This window comes from Solanum verrucosum, unplaced genomic scaffold (genome assembly GCF_900185275.1).
Source record: "Solanum verrucosum unplaced genomic scaffold, falcon-dt-bn FXZP01000060.1, whole genome shotgun sequence".
In the NCBI taxonomy this organism is placed as follows: domain Eukaryota; kingdom Viridiplantae; phylum Streptophyta; class Magnoliopsida; order Solanales; family Solanaceae; genus Solanum; species Solanum verrucosum.
The window spans coordinates 4,006,808-4,024,563 of NW_026020129.1; the positions used below are offsets into that span (position 1 = coordinate 4,006,808).

The window sequence follows — 17,756 nt, forward strand, 5'->3', positions numbered from 1 at the left end:
AAATCTTTTATTGTGGAAAAATCTTTCAACTGTCTACAGAAAGTTTTCAAAAAAAACACTAGTTTTTATCTTGTTAATCTCTCAACTCTCAAATAGTCCCAACTTATTCAATGGGTAAATATTGTAGTGGTACCAAAATTAATGTTTTGCTGCATAAAAATGTCCGCAATATACTTGTATGAAATTATTTTATTTTGAGTCTCACGCGTGACACGCTTTAAATACCTGTGTGAGGCCTTTTATTAATTGACTTGTGGAGCTTATGAACCCCACCTAAACAATCTTTTCTTCAATATAAATATACCTGAGTTTGCTCAAGAAGTTATAATCATTTTAGTAAAGTACTTGTTGAGATATGTATTATTAATGTCACGCCCCGAGCCTACACCCTGGGCGGGACCGGCTCCTGGAGACCATTGCTGGCCCCAGGCGAACCCTTGGCCTGGCTTTCTTAACTCAGCGGAAACCTACTCAACAGAATAACTCAACGTCATGCAAAGACATAAACAACTTAACTAATAAAAATATGGCCCAAAGGGCAACTCGAGTCTCAAAATAGAATATTTTCACATATATACATATACATGGATGAGAGACTCAAAACTAACTGACTGACTGACTGTCTGACTGTCTATTGAAGCCTCTAATATACTGAGATGGATGTGGGGACAGACCCCGCACATCCTAATAGAACAAAACTAAGTACACAAAATAATTGAGTCCTCCGGAATGCAAGGAGGCTCACCACTGACTCTGGAGTGCTCAGCTGGATCAACGACGTGCAGGATGCTGATCCGGGGTACCTGTATCTGCATCATAAGACGATGCAGGCCAACTGGCATCAGTACATGGAATGTACGAATATGTGAGCTGGAAAAGCTGAACCACAACTTAAGCTTGAAAGGAGAACAAGAGATCACTTACCTTGACTCTGAACGACTCATATACGTAATTGGACTCAAAGTAAAGCAATAAGACACGAGCCATACATATAAAGCTTGTAAAAGAATGTGAACAACTTAGATCGTTAAGGATAAAATGATAACAAACCCAACTTTTCTTTTATAAACATAATACAGCTTTTGTGGGAGGTTCTTTAACCGACAACCACCACTACGAGCCTTAGTGATGATACAACGTTTTACCTCACGTTGCCAAAGGACCATCCTATACCTTGCCATCGATATAGGACCTTACTTTTGCTTAGTGGATCCACTAGCCTAATCTTACGTGATCATCTAAAAAGAGGATACGTCAAGTCCCATGTTGGCGCATGGTTCTTATGGAGAGTCGAGTTAATATGAACTCGTGTCCCCAATTCGGTGCTCAATACTACTCCCAAAAATACTTTGGCTCATGCTTTTAAAATAACTTCTTTCTTTGATTGAGATGATTACTAAAAACTTAGCCCAAAGGCTCTTTTTGGAAAACATGGCTCCTTTCTTACTTAAATGTAAAGACATTTAGAACTTCTTTGGGAAGTACATAGTTCCCCTAATAACTTTGGAGAAATGGACTCGACTCTTTACTCCTTACTTTACTTAAACTCTTTACTTTTGACTTGACTTGAAACTCTTAACTCAACTTGAGACTTGAAACGACGTTAAGACGTTCAATAACGACTCTTGAAAAGCTTTAAAGACTTGCTTTGACTTGCTTAACTTCTAAGCTTGGTCCTAACTCCACTTGACTTCTAACTTCACTTGACTTGATCCTAACTTTCTTGAATTTAATTATGGATTCAAGGACTTGATTGGTATTTGGAAGGACCCCAGGGTGTTTAGGAATGATTTAGGAATGATTTGGGACAGCCAAACTAAAGAAAATCTTCGAACATAAATTCTGAAAACAGTGGAGTCCGCGTCCTGTCCGCGACGCGGAGAAGATTTTTGTTCACAGAGGGAACAAGTCCGCGACGCGGACGTGCTCCTCGCAAGCTGCCCGACTTTCTCCTTCACGTCTCCAACTCTAAATCCTCTAACCTCAAGGGTTCCAGCCCCAATCACTTAGAAACATAATATCCCTCAACATTCAATAGAACACCACTCAAAACACAATCCAATCATGTTCCACAACCCACAATAATTCCAACAACAACAACAAACAACTTTAACAACATAACCAAACCTTTCTTAATGAATAAAAGGGGTTAGGTGTGTGGGGGAAAGGATCACCCAACACTAAAAGCTCACATACCTTGGTAGGGATCACCCCCGACGAAAATCCACGATGATCTCCTTGCTTGATCTCCTCTTCTTCTCTTCTTCTCTTCTTCTTCTCTTCTTCTTCTCTCAAAACCCTCACTCTCACTTCTTTTAAAATGGTAAAACTGATCAAAATGATCAGCCTAACACATTTATAAAACCAAAATAAAAGGCTAGGGAAAAGACCAAAATGCCCTTAATGATTCCCGGACGGATTTCCTTGTCAACTGCCCAACTTTCAAAGGTCATAACTCGCTCATACAAACTCGGAATTGAGAAAACTCGGCGGCGTTGGAAAGATCGTTCCAAGGTCTATGCAACCATAACTGGAAATACTTCTAACTCATCATGAGCTAGAAGTTACGACTGATCAAAGTTGGCCAAAAACTCACCTTTTCCATACTTAGCCAAAAAATTTCCAGATTTTTAAATCCTTTCCAAAAATGAAAATTTCCAATTCTAAGCCTCTTCAACTATTTCACATTGCCGGATGTTACAATTAACTATCTGTTTAAATATAGTATTTATTATAGAATAATTATTTATTCAGTTTTAATAGATTATTTATTCATTTATGGTGTCTGTTTACTTATATAATAGATGATTTAATGTATAGAGTTTTAATTTATACACAAAAAATTAAATCACTGGTTCTTATAAGTATTAAAACATTTGTGATGATTATGAACACTTGCTTCCTATCTAGCATCTTGTTTCTCAAGGACCACTTGAATTGTAGAAAACGTACTTGAATATGCCTTTGAAACTCATTTTGAAAATTGAAATGCAATACAAGTTCTCCTTTGAGAAAAGAACTGAGATTGTCTAGCACAATTTGAAGGAAAGCTTCAGCCATATAATTTAGTTTTAAATAATATTTATGCTCTCCAATTTTGGATATATAGAAGAAAATACAAAAATTTATATAAAATTAAATAAGTAGACACGTGCACCCTATTTGACATAATACACGTTGTTTATGAATTATGTGTTGGTGCATTTGAGGGAAACTACTGCACATGGCCATGGGGTCATGTAAAGCTTTCATTGCTGCCCACCACAAAGACTTTTCTTTGTCAATGTCTTCCACAGAACCATAAGACACGCTTTCTGCAGTACTGCTAGGCTGCTAGCTCATTCCGTGTATTTTCTTTCCCTTATTGATTGCCCACAGCTGCCCACCACCTACATTTTTCTTGTGTGGTAGTTGAATATTCATTTCTTTTAGCGGTCGTTTGGTAGGCCACATTAAAATAAATAATTTATATATTATGTATGGTATTATTTAGTACTATGTTTGATAGGAATTTGGGACTATATATAACTAATATATGGATTAGTTATATCTCCTACATGGTATTATAGGGTGTATTACTAATACCTTTCATTTGGAGGTATTAGTAATACATTGGATATAATAGCATGAGATAAGTCTATGTAAAGACAAAAATATCTCTCAAATCATTTTAATTATTTTGTTTATTTTTTTGATTTTATGTTTTATATTTGTACTATTAAATTTATTTAAATAAATTAGCTTATAAATTATTTCGAGAAAGTTGTTTGTTACTACATAAATCCTACACAAATCAATACAATATATATATATATATATATATATATATATATATATATATATATATATCGTGTGGTTTCTAATTATTTGTTTTTGAACAATTTATAAAATTGCATACATATTAAAACTATAACTTGCAATTTTTATGTGTAAATGTAGATGATTTATTCAGTTTTACTATTGTTTACGTCTTTTCAAAAAACCGAGAAGTAATCCAAGTTCCCCTTGGATGAAATTCTGGATTAGCCTAATGCATTATTAAAAATAAACAAACTGATTACCATGACCCTACTTTCCAAAATAAGTAATCAAATCTTATAGTGAACTACTCCCAATTAATCCAAATAAAATAGTTCACTTTAAACATAAAAGCAAGTAACACATGACAAATTAATCCAAATAAAATAGTTCACTTTAAACATAAAAGTAAGTAAGTAACACATGACAAATTATTAGAAAAAATAGAAGCATGCCAACCCCGAATATGACTTGTTTTTTTTTAAAGGGGCCGAAGTTGTAAATAAGCAAGATAAACTAATATCATTCATATTATAAATATCATAAGAGTCTACAACCTCATCTAATGGGTTTATAAGCTATTCATACTAGAAACAAAAAATACAAGGTAAAATATGTTGCGAAAATATCGTGGGTTATTAACTACCACAGAATCACAAGCAAATATAATAGAAAAGAAAAAAAACACAAGAATTTAATGAGGTTAGGCTAGACTAATCCTCCAAGCAAAAGTAGAGAGAGTTTTTCACCATGAACGAAAAAAGAAGGGTACAATCCTTTAGAATCTCCAACTACATCCCCTATATATAGATCTCAAGTAGTTATATTCCTTTTCCAAATCAATTAGAACAAAGAGTGTTCTAAATCATCAGGGATTATGAATTTTCATGGAAAAAATCAAGACATAATTAAAAAAATGTAATAACAAACACATTTAAAGATTAAACAAAGAAGAAGATGCAAACTTGTTGAGTCCAATTGACCACGCAAGTGTACGCAATCGCACAAATAGTATAGAACTTTTAGTCCATATATCATACCCACAAAGACTTGTCAATCAACCATTTACGTAATTAAACTAATTAATGTGCTGCCCCAAGTGCCAAACTTCAAAAACACAAAACTCGACCAGGCTAGCGCACTACTTGGCTCGTTGCGTGCCCTATCAAGGACACTACGTGGCGTGCTGCATCAAGTCTTTTTTGAGTGAAAATTATTTCAAAGTCAAGTCCAAGAGGATTAGCCTTTGCAAGTGACACTTAAACTTGAATAAAATTGAACAAATAATACATGTGTCCTATGTGGAGTCCCTACACATGCATCATATTTGCTAATTAATTTGAAAATTTTGATTTTACGATTGCTGAATATAACAATGTCATTATCAGCATAGCTTAAATTGTTACTCTGAGGCACCGTAGTTGTTTATGAAAAAGGAAACGAACTTCTCATTAGCTATAAGGTTGTACAAGGATCTGTAAAGAAATTCAACATTAATGTTAGCCAATAATTACAACATTAACACAAATGGATCTTAGAAATGGTTGATTTGTTTTCAAAAGAAAAATCAGAAAATTACATCCAATGACAGGAATCAGAGAGACTGACAATTTACAAATAACTAATACATTCTCAAAGTGGATAATACAAATAGATTATTGATTTATTTCAAAAAGAAAATTACATCCAATGAGAGAGAGACTCACAAACAAACAACCCTACAAACAATTACATCCAATGGGAGGAACCAAAAAGATTCACAAACAAAGAAAGAATTATAAATACTAATAGTTACGAATATGCAGATACGGAATGTGAGCAATTTTGTGCCAGTCTTCTCCTATTCCCTTCTCACACCGCTTGAACACTATTGGACATTCAGTAATTGTTAAAGTTGTGAGGGCTGCTAGGTGTTGCAATCCCTCCGGTAAACATTTTAGCATCTTGCAGTAATGGAGAGATAACTGTGTGAGTGAAGTTAAACCTTTCACCCCTTCCTCGGGGAGACTCTCTAGTGTGTCACAATAATAAATATCCAGACGCTTCAAAGCATTGAGACTAGCCAGGCTGCTAGGCAGCTCTTTAAGATTGTAGAACGCAGAGATTTTCAAGTATTTGAGATTTGCAAGGCTTTTGAACATCTCTTCTGGGAGTGAAGTAGCTTCATAGTTACCGCTCATGTCGAGGTAAGTAAGAGCACTAAGATTAGATGTGGACCTCAAACTTGAGGCATCTGTCACATAAACTTTCAATGAAGGGAGGGTCGGAATAACAAACATAGGGCAATAGCGAATTGTCATCTCTTCAAGCACAAGGAATTGCTCTTCTCCTTCCTTTTTTAGCAATCCTTTTAGATTACTAAAGTTCACTATAACAAGTTTCCTCAAGGATGGAAACCTCCCAGAATCAACAACAACAACATCAACATACTCCACACACCCATATTGTAACTTTAGACTTTCTAGACAAGGCAGCTCACCAAAGGGTGGTAAGCATGAGCAGTTTTTGCAACTGCTGATTTCAATAGAGACAACATTTTTCAAAACTGAGTGATTCATCCAATATGGGAGACGGATTCCTTTGAAGCCATTGATTTTTAAAGAAGTCAGATTGGAGTGTGGTTTGAGGGCTTCAAGCACTTCAACTTCATCTGATTCATATCTACGTGGTTCAAGCCAATCCCAATTTATGATTAAAGATTGCAGATTCTCTTTTGCAGATAAATTGGCTTCTTTTGCATCCTTACCATTCTTCACTCTCTCAAGATGTCTGATTTCAATTGAGCCATACAGATCCAGGTTTCCTAGTTCCCCAAGTTGAAAACCTTTCTTCCATCCCACAACAAAGCGACTTAGAGTCTTAAGGCATGTCAAAGATCCTATCCTTGGTGGCATACAAGTCAATCCATAGCAACCATCAAGTAATAGATTTCGGAGACTAACAAGTTTACTTGTTTCTTTTGGCAAACAACAAAGTGAGATGCAATACTGTAGATCAAGAGTCTGCAGATTTTGAAGCTTGCATAACTGCTTTGGAAGACTACGAATGCTAGAATTGCCAGACAAGTCCAGGTATCTTAAATGTACTAGATCTCCAATGGAAGATGGTAACTGCAGCTTGAGATTTGAGTTATTCAGCTTAAGCACCCTCAACGAGACAAAGTTCTCCACGAGCAAATGAGAGTAGGAATACTCCACTTTAGCAAAACCAATGGACTTTATATGTGAGTATTTTTTTATATTTATTTCACGGATATTGCTGCTTGATGCTCTTGCTGAAAACAGAGATGTAGCCAAATCATGGATGAGATCATGCATCTTGAAATAAGTTTTACCATCTTTAACTTCAATCTCTTGGAAAAAAGACCTCAAATATAATTCATTCCATACTTCATTACCCACATCCTCTAGCTCCAAGTTTCCTTTCGATGAAAGAAAACCGTGTGCCATCCAAAGAGAGATTAGATTTTCCTTTTCCATTTTGGTGTCCTTTGGGAACACCGCACAATATGCAAAGCATTGTCTCAAATCAAGTGGAAGATGATGATAACTCAGTCTCAGGGCAGGCATAATAGAACTTTCATCTTGAGGCAAATTCCAAATCTCGCTATCTCTCACATGTTTCCAATCTCTTTCTTCTCTCTTGAAGCGCAAAATACCTCCGAGAGTCTTGGCTGCTAGAGGTACACCACCACATTTTTTTACAATCTCCTTTCCGATAGCCTCAAGGTTAGGATTTATTTCTTCTTGGTGTCCAAATGCACGTTGTATGAACAACAACCAACAATCTTCTTGAGACAGATATGACAATTCATATGGTTGCAATGTTCCCATAATTGATCCAACCTTTTCAAGACGAGTAGTGGTTAGAATAGAAGCACCAGTTGCTCCAACCTTCAAGACTGCTCTTAAATTATCCCACTTCTGTTGATCTTCATTCCAAACATCATCTAAGACAAGCAAGTATCTTTTTCCGTTCAGCAACTTCTGAAGCTTCTTTTGAAGTGGATCCAAGTCCATGTCACTGAGTGACGTTCCTTCAATAGATTCTACGATTGCCTTTATCAATCTCTTCTCATCAAAATCTTCTGAGACACAAATCCATATTTTGGGATGGAAATGGTCAGTTACTCTCGGATCATGGAAGACCATTTGGGCAAGAGTAGTCTTTCCTAGTCCCCCCAAACCAAGTATTGGGAGGACTGAAAGTTGTTGGGCATTGTTTATCAAGATTTTCACTATCTCATCTTCCTCTTTGCCCCTCCCATAAACTTGTTTTTCAGTTAATACAGAACCTGGTACAAGTAATGTTCACATGAGAATATTGTTACAAAATTCAAGCTCTGTAGCAAAAACCAGAGAAGATTTTTGCACAATAAAGAGATAAAGAGTAGCATTTTACCCTACATTAATTCCAAATATTATAAAATATTTAACTAATTAAATATTAAATAATAATCATATTACTATATTATTAATATTATGATAAATAATACAGGTGACAAGGTGTAAAATAAATAACTAAAAGATGAAAAAATCCATAAAAGTATGTGCATTTATTTGGTACATGAAAACATGTATCTAAATACTTAACTAAACCTTTTCCCCTTCTCTAAATTAATTTGAATAACTTAATTAATGTAGTAGTATTTAACTTTATGAAAATTTATGTGCATTTTGTATTATAAAGTTCATAAAAGTAATTATTACTTTCATGTATAGGAAAAACCAAAGAATTGTATTTGAAATCTTATTATTATGATGTAGTTATTTTTTGTTCACTATGAATAATAGGAAAAATTGTATGAAATAGCAAATTATTAATTCAAATTAAATGTTGTAACCATAGTTTATTTTATTTGTAATTCGCAGCAAACCTCCCATTTATTTGTCATCTGATTTGGTATACAATTAGTCATTTTCGGTATACAACTACTCATTCGGTATACAAATGTATAAAATGTATTTGTGTTTACATAAAGCGAGAGAAACGTGTATATACAAATACACATACATATATTTTCGTCCTATACACTTATAATTATACAAATACAAATTTTATTATACAAATTACAATGTATAAATGAATTTATACAAAACTAAATAATTTGTATAAAATTGGATGTATCTAGCAAATTATACAAATCAAAAACTCCATAGCAAATATTTAATTTGATATGGAGCGCAATTATGCAAACTATAGCTATAACATACAAATATGATTTTTATGTTTGTTGTATGTGAAAGTTGTTCATAATAATATGATAACACTATTTATTTAAATATCATTTGTCGTAATGTTTTACTCTCTTTTAATTACTTATTTATTATTTTTCTTCTTCTTTCTTTGTTTTAAATATTCACTATCATAGTTCATATCTAATTACCTATTCAATTGTTACTCTTAATATTCATAACTTTCAATTATTTAATTTAAAACTTTAAGATGTCTTTTGATATTTCTCTACTTTTATCAATACAAATCATCTTTTTTATTTATTTCATGAAAAGAATCTCTACCCAAGGTTTTCCACTTTATTGTACAGTTAAAGTAGCAAAGCGCTTGAATCATTATTAAGGCTTTTGAATTTTGATTGATTATAGAAGGTATCGTCAAGAACTCAAAAAATTATGTATTAATTATGTGTTTCTTTTACCATTATATTGTTATAATTAAAGTCGTAACACGGATATGAATGTTGTATTTGTTCTTATCTATCTTTTTTTGGCATAATACATAAATTTGTCTTTTAACTTGGCCTCATTTATCCAATTTTGGTGTATACAAGTAGACACTTAAACTTATATAAAGTTGAACAAGTAGACAGATGAGTCCTTTATGACATAATACACATAGGACACCGTGTAGAATGCAAATTGCCATGTAGGATGCCACATAGGACGTGTACGTCTATTTGTTTAACTTTATGCAAGTTTAAGTGTCAACATGTGCACACCCAAAGTTGAAATACCTAAATGTGAAATGACTTATATTTATGTATTATGCCTTTTTTTATATTCTCTATCTATTATACTTCTTTAATTTAATCTTCCATGAAATTCTAAATGTTGTAAGTCTCTATTTTTATTTGTGCTGAAATTAGTCATTCATGACTTGTATTCGTTTTTTAATGTACTTTTATAATATTTTTATACTGCCTTCGTCCCATTTTATGTGGCACTTTTCAGATTTCAAGATTCAAACAAGTCTATCTTTGACCGTGAATTTTTTATAGATCTTTTAAACATTTTGAATTATCAATTATTGTGACTTATAGTACTTTTTACGTAGTTTACAAATATATAAATTTCATTTCAAAAAAATTGAAGATCCCATGCGCAAATTTCCGGTCAAACTTAAACTGTTTAACTCTCGAAAAACGAAAAATGCCACATAAATTGAGACAGAGGGAGTCATACTTTTCTTATCGATGTGGTTTCTGTTAAGTAGCTACTTCTATGTGTAGTTATTGAGGATAAATCATATCGGTATATATATTGATGATATCTTTAGAGGCTATATATATTATCTTAATTTGTTTTCCATATTTCTTCCTTGATGGACAAGGGGCCATTTAATTATTATGAATTTTATTTAATGAATAAAATATAAATTGGTAAAATTAATATTGTTATAATAAACTCAACTTTATAATAATTGTATGGAACAAACGTGCAAGGCACCCAGAAACTAGTAATAAGGTCTAAAACAACTGAAGCTTTGTTTGTCATTTAGACTCGGGGGATATTCTATGAGTAAGCTATGGATTTATCTGAGCCCATATATATCAGCATGTATATATATGTTAAAAACTTCACTAAACACATACAGGTAATAGATTTTGAACCCAATAAACGAATCGGAATCAATCTGTTTAACGAACATTTAGATTAGAAAAAATATTTGAAACTTACCCTCAGCCCAAAAACATACATGAACTTGATAATTGTCAAAATATGAATATAAACTATGTTGTAATTGTAATACTAATTTGTCAGAGAATATTTAAGATACGCACCTGTTTGAGGTCTAGCAGCTTGTCTCTCTATAGGCCTTATTTCCAAATGAAACTTGATTCGATCCGCAGCAATTGCATCTAGTTTCTTCATAATGTTTTTCATCTTTTTCCCAATCTTGTAACGGAAAGCGGTAGCCTTTAGATGATAACTCCAATAGTTAGTCTGTTTGAGTCTTGCTGCCTCAGTTTTACATTCATCCAAGATGTTGTTGTGACGAAAAAATGAAAAACGAAAATCCAAAATAAAGAACACCAAGTTTAACGTGGAAAAATCCTTCAAAACGAAGGTAACCACCACGGGATCGACAAGATCCGAATTGCTTCACTATAACAATAAGAGAGTTACAATTATTCTTCTAATGGCTACACAACAAGTGCCAAAAGAGAACAAACAATAGCTATACCAACAAAAGATAAATAGAAAGAAACACCACCCAAACCCAGCTGCTGTTCGGGACCTAAAACAGGATCTTGCTGACTTCCGAATCTGATCTCCACCGTTCAAATCAACCACCAAGATGTCAGGAACACTCAGTACAAATTTCAGCCCGATCCAACGGTTAGTAAATCGGAAAACACGATCTGAAGGTTGCTGGTCGGAATATAGGACTGCAGCAAAAGAACCCTTTTTCTTCTCTCTTATCTCTTGTTGAAAGCTCTCTCAAAAAACCTCTCTTATGTCCTAATGTCTTTCAAAGACAATATTAATGAGCAATCTTAATTATTCTCTCAAGACCATCCTCTATTTATAGAGTTGTGCTTTTCCTTACAAAGCCAAAACCAACTCCAAATAGGATTACTATTCCAATCCTTTTCCTAATAGAATTGGAAACCAAATAAAGAGAATAATTCCAATCCTTTTTCAAGTAGGATTAGGCCATGGGCCTTTGGCTGGAACTTGGGCAATAGCCCAACAAACTCCCCCTCCAGCCAAGGGGCCAAATGGACTTCAAGTGGAGGAACTCTTGACAGGCTTCATGTCTGCCGCACTTCTACAAAACTCATGCTTGTCTACGATCACCACTTTTGTAAGCATATCTGAAGGATTGTCATCAGTGTGTATCTTCTCAACCTCAAATAATTTCTCCTCCAGGGCCATTCTAATCCAATGATATTTTCTGCTAATATGCTTGGACTTAGAATGAAAGGTGGAGTGCTTGGTGAGATAAATAGCACTTTGATTATCACAAAATAAGACAAACCTTGATTGTTCAAAATCAAGATCTTTGATAAACTCCTTCATCCAAAGCAATTCTTTGGCACCTTCAGTGATGGCAATATATTCAGCTTCTGTGGTAGATAGAGCTACACACTTCTGAAGTCTTGATTGCCAAGAAATAGCTCCCCCTCCAAAAGTGATCAAATAACCAGAAGTGGATTTTGAATTATCAAGATTTCCTCCCAAATCAGAGTCTGTGTAGCATACAAGTTCAGACTTGCCACTACCAAAGCACAACTCCATATCTGAAGTACCCTTCAAATATCTTAGTATCCATTTCACTGCAGCCTAATGTTCTTTTCCAGGATTGGAAAGAAATCTGCTAACGGTACCAACAGCATGTGCAATATCTGGTCTAGTGCAAATCATAGCATACATCAAACTACCAACTGCGGAAGAGTATGGAATACTTGACATCTCATTCTTCCCTTCATTAGTAGATGGACTTTGGGTCGTACTCAACTTAAAGTGTTTAGCAAGAGGTGTACTAACCACTTTTGCCTCTGTCATGTTGAACCTCTTGAGTACTTTCTCAATATACTCCTTTTGGGATAGTGATAACTCTTTCTTGTGTCTATCTCGATGAATTTGTATGCCTAAGATCTTCTTTGCTGGCCCCAAGTCCTTCATCGCAAATGATTTGCTTAACTCTTTCTTAAGGACTACAATTATAGATTTATTTTTGCCAACAATCAACATATCATCCACATAAAGTAGTAAGATAATAAAATAATCATCAGAGAACTTCTGAAAGAATACACAATGATCTGAAGAAGTTTTCTTATATCCCTGATTTTCAATGACAGATTCAAACTTCAAGTACCACTGCCTTGGAGCTTGTTTCAAGCCATACAAGCTCTTTCTCAATTTGCAAACATGGTTTTCTTTTCCTTTAACGATGAAGCCTTCAGGTTGCTCCATGTAGATCTCCTCTTCTAAATTACCATGAAGAAAGGCAGTCTTGACATCCATCTGCTCAACCTCTAAATCTAGACTTGCGGCTAAGGCTAGAACCATACGAATAGAGGACATTTTCATAACAGGAAAGAAAATTTCATCAAAGTCAATTCCCTTTCTTCGACCAAAACCTTTGACAACTAACCTAGCCTTGTATCTAGGTGCAGATGTATGTTGCTCTTGCTTTAATCTGAAGATCCATTTATTTGTTAAAGCTTTCTTACCTTTCGGTAACTCCACTAGCTCATATGTGCCATTCTCGTGAAGTGACTTCATCTCATCTTCCATGGCTTCTACCCACCTATCTCTATGAGTATCTAGCATGACTTCATCATAACCTTCAGGTTCTCCCATGTCAGTCAAAAGGATATACTCATTAGGAGAATAACGTGTTGAGCTTCGCTTCTCTCTAGTGGATCTTCTACAAGAGATTTCTGGAGCATCCAAATTTGTCATCTCAGCATTAGTTGGTTGATGATCAACCACAACATCACCAATAGAAACATCTATAGGTTCTACACCCTGATCATTATCTTGGGTTCCTTCATGTGTAAAAGATATATCAATAATAGGAACTGGATCAACATCAACTAAGCTCTCATTAATCTGAGAATCTGGTTTCTCAACCTTGTCAATATCTTCAATAGTTTGATCTTCAAAGAACATAGCATCACGACTTCTAATGAGCTTCTTATCAATTGGATCATAAAAGCGATATCCAAACTCATCTTGACCATAACCAATGAAGATGCACTGCTTAGTTTTAACATCCAATTTCGACCTCTCATCTTTTGGAACATGCACACAAGCTTTACAACCAAACACTTTCAAGTGATTATAAGAAACATCCTTACCAAACCAAACTCTATTTGGAACATCACCATCCAAAGCAACAGCAGGAGACAAATTGATAACATAAGCAACAGTGTTAAGTGCTTCAGCCCAAAATGAATTTGGAAGTTTAGCCTCTGAAAGCATGCATCTAACTCTCTCAACTAAAGTTCTATTCATCCTTTCTGCCAGGCCATTTAATTGAGGAGTCTTTGGAGGAGTCTTCTGATGACGAATTCCTTGCGATTTGCAGTAGTTATCAAAGGGACCAATATACTCACCACCATTATCAGTGCGAATACATTTTAATTTCTTTCCCGTTTGTCTCTCAGATAAGGCTTGAAACTCCTTAAACACATCAAGTACTTGATCTTTGGATTTTAAAGGATATACCCAAATCTTGCGAGAATGATCATCAATGAAAGTTGCAAAGTAAAGCGCACCACTTTTTGACTTCACTTTAAAAGGACCACACAAATCAGAGTGTACTAGCTCCAGTAGCTCAGACTTTCTTGAAGGAGGATGACTATGAAAAGAAACTCTTTTCTGTTTCCCATCTAAGCAATGAACACATTTTTTTACCTTTGCTTGTTTCACACCAGCAAGCAAATTCTTCTTAGCCAAACATGTGATCCCCCTCTCGCTCATATGACTAAGCCTCTTGTGCCACAATTCTGATAAAGTCTCGCTTTCCACCAAATTTATAGAGTCTCCAAGAATCGATCCTTGTGTCACGTATAAATTTGAATGCTTTCTTCCTCGAGCTACAATCAATGAGCCTTTGGTGAGCTTCCATTGGCCATTGAACAAGTCATTATAATAGCCATCATCATCTAGTTGTCCTACAGAGATCAAATTCAAGGGAATGTCTGGAGCATGCTTGACATTCTGAAGGACTAACGTTGAACCAGTATTGGTTTTCAAACAAACAGTGCCAACTCCAAACACCTTAACCTCACCAGCATTACCCATCTTTAACACCTCAGAGTTAACACAAGTATAAGATGAAAAGAAGTCTTTTCTCGGTGTGACATGTGATGTAGCTCCAGAATCTACTATCCAACTTGTATCTTGAGATACAAAATTGATGACGTCTTTATCACAAGCAAAAAGAAGGTCATCTCGAACAACAGCAACAACATTGTTTCCATTATTTTCTTCCTTCTTCCCTTCTTTAAGATCTTGCTTCAATTGTTTGCAAAATCTTCTAATATGTCCTTTCTTTCCACAATGATGGCATATAATATTTGGATTCCTGAATCTTGACTTGCTTCTACTTTTACCTCTACTCTTCGAATCTCTTGTCTTATCTCTCCCTCGATCTTCTGTGTACAAAACATCTGAATGTGAGGATGTGCCTTGAGATTTTCTTCTAACTTCTTCATTTAACACACCACTTTTTGCATATTCCATAGTCACCTTACCACCAGGAGCAGAATTTGTTAAAGAGACACGAAGAGTTTCCCAAGAATCCGGTAGAGTATTAAGAAGCCAAAGTCCTTGTATTTCATCATCAAAATTAACACCCATTCCTGATAGCTGATCAAGAACACCTTGAAAATCATTTATGTGATCAAGAATAGTACTGCCCTCCTTGTATTTAAAGGTCATCAATTGCTTTAGCAAGAACAACTTGTTATTGCCAGTTTTTGAAGCGTAAAGCGTCTCCAACTTTTCCCACAATGTTCTAGCATGTGTCTCACTCACAATATGGTTGCGAACATTATCTTCAACCCATTGTCTTATATATCCACATACCTGTTGGTGCTCGAAATCCCAATTTTCATCGGTCACAGTCTCAGGTTTATGAGCAGCAAAAACGGGAAGATGCATCTTTTTCACGAACAGTAGATCTTTCAACTTGCTTTTCCATATGTTGTAGTTTCTTCCGTTTAGACATACCATCTTGCTCATATTCCCCTCCATATAGAGAACCTCGCTCTGATACCACTTGTTGTGACGAAAAAAATGAAAAACGAAAATCCAAAATAAAGAACACCAAGTTTAACGTGGAAAAATCCTTCAAAACGAAGGTAACCACCACGGGATCGACAAGATCCGAATTGCTTCACTATAACAATAAGAGAGTTACAATTATTCTTCTAATGGCTACACAACAAGTGTCAAAAGAGAACAAACAATAGCTATACCAACAAAAGATAAATAGAAAGAAACACCACCCAAACCCAGCTGCTGTTCGGGACCTAAAACAGGATCTTGCTGACTTCCGAATCTGATCTCCACCGTTCAAATCAACCACCAAGATGTCAGGAACACTCAGTACAAATTTCAGCCCGATCCAACGGTTAGTTAATCGGAAAACACAATCTGAAGGTTGCTGGTCGGAATATAGGACTGCAGCAAAAGAACCCTTTTTCTTCTCTCTTATCTCTTGTTGAAAGCTCTCTCAAAAAACCTCTCTTATGTCCTAATGTCTTTCAAAGACAATATTAATGAGCAATCTTAATTATTCTCTCAAGACCATCCTCTATTTATAGAGTTGTGCTTTTCCTTACAAAGCCAAAACCAACTCCAAATAGGATTACTATTCCAATCCTTTTCCTAATAGAATTGGAAACCAAATAAAGAGAATAATTCCAATCCTTTTTCAAGTAGGATTAGGCCATGGGCCTTTGGCTGGAACTTGGGCAATAGCCCAACAGATGTCATCAGCTTCATATGCAGCAACATTGAGATTCTGCAGCCAGTTTTCAATTGGTTTGTCCTTCAGTTGCTTCTCCTGTGCATCTTCAAGCACAGCTTGGATCGTCGTAAACGTTCTTTGAAGCGTTTCGAATTCGTCCTTAAAACCAAGAATCAATCCAACTTCCCCTTGGATGAAAGAAGTCAGACTCTTTAACAGAATTTGAAGGAGAGGTCCAGCCATATCTTCAATTCACTATTAGATATTTGGAAGTACTGTTAGTTAGCAATGAATATGTTACAAACTCAATTGTTAAATGGAAACTGCAAACTGCACCTGCCTATGGGGCCATGTCTCTCAATTATTCAATGGTAACCACCAAATACCAAACCAATTTGGTGGGCAATAACTAGTAATTAATGAGTACTCCCTCTGCTCCATATTAAAGTGAATTGCTGACTCTTTCATAGTCCCTCCGTCAAATGATAAGAACTTTGACTAATATTTTACGAAGTAGGTAAGAAATTCCAATTTAACTTTGAAAATTAGTTAAATTGACTTTCAAAAAGCACAATATAACAACTAAAAATGGATGGATGGAGTAGTACAGAATAAGTAAATTGTTCAAATTTCAAGAAAATAATTGAAACTTTTTTTCATATTTACACTATCATTTAATGAGGTTCTTAACTACTTTACATTTTTTAGTAGAATAGTTTGAGAATAATCAAAAGGGCAATAGTGAAAAGTAGTTTTTAATTTATGTCTTTATATATTTTTCTTAAGATGTGTATCAAAACTCAACAATTCACTTAATATGGATTAGAGAGAATAAAAGTTTGTTTGACATTGTTGTTGGGAGGCCAAAAATATTTATTTTGAAACAAAAGTATTTTTTTAGAAATATTAAAGTGTTTGGCTAATCAGTAAAATTGTTAATTGGAAGCCGTTTTTCTATTGTTGGTAAAAACTTATAAAAAATTGCTTCTTAAAAATAGCTTTATTTGACGGAGAAATAAATAAGTTATGAAATTAGTTTCTATATTATGACATAGAAGTTAAGTTATCATTAATTGTCACTCCTACAATCTTGTAATTGTCTAAAAAAATATCTTGTAAAATACTACTTTTGTCTAAAGAATATTTATGATGATTGATGAGCACTTGCTTCCTATCTAGCATCTTGTTTCTCAAGGACCACTTGGATTGTAGAGAACATACTTGAAAGCCTTTGAAACTCATTTTTAAAATTGAAATGCAATACAAGTTCTCCTTTGAGAAAAGAAGTG

At 34.7% G+C, this 17,756-nt stretch overlaps 1 protein-coding gene across 1 annotated transcript; it reads right to left on the reverse strand.

The window, feature by feature from the left end:
- Window positions 1-5,423: 5,423 nt before the first annotated feature.
- On the reverse strand, window positions 5,424-16,710 carry LOC125826993 (putative disease resistance protein RGA1). The gene is made up of 4 exons (XM_049506349.1): window positions 16,489-16,710; window positions 10,817-11,021; window positions 6,741-8,092; window positions 5,424-6,626 (listed from the first exon to the last, which is right to left on the reverse strand). Exons 1-4 carry the CDS (start codon window positions 16,708-16,710, stop codon window positions 5,583-5,585), a joined length of 2,823 nt encoding a protein of 940 aa, XP_049362306.1. The 3' UTR covers window positions 5,424-5,582.
- Between the last annotated feature and the right edge of the window lie 1,046 nt (window positions 16,711-17,756).

Excerpts from the sequence above, each read along its gene's own strand:
- LOC125826993 (XM_049506349.1), bottom strand. The coding sequence starts at position 16,710 with ATGGCTGGACCTCTCCTTCAAATTCTGTTAAAGAGTCTGACTTCTTTC. Across the intron at positions 11,022-16,488 it reads CTGCATATGAAGCTGATGAC|ATCTTGGATGAATGTAAAAC; the intron begins ATCTGTTGGGCT and ends CGTCACAACAAC. Across the intron at positions 8,093-10,816 it reads AGCTGCTAGACCTCAAACAG|GTTCTGTATTAACTGAAAAA; the intron begins GTGCGTATCTTA and ends TACTTGTACCAG.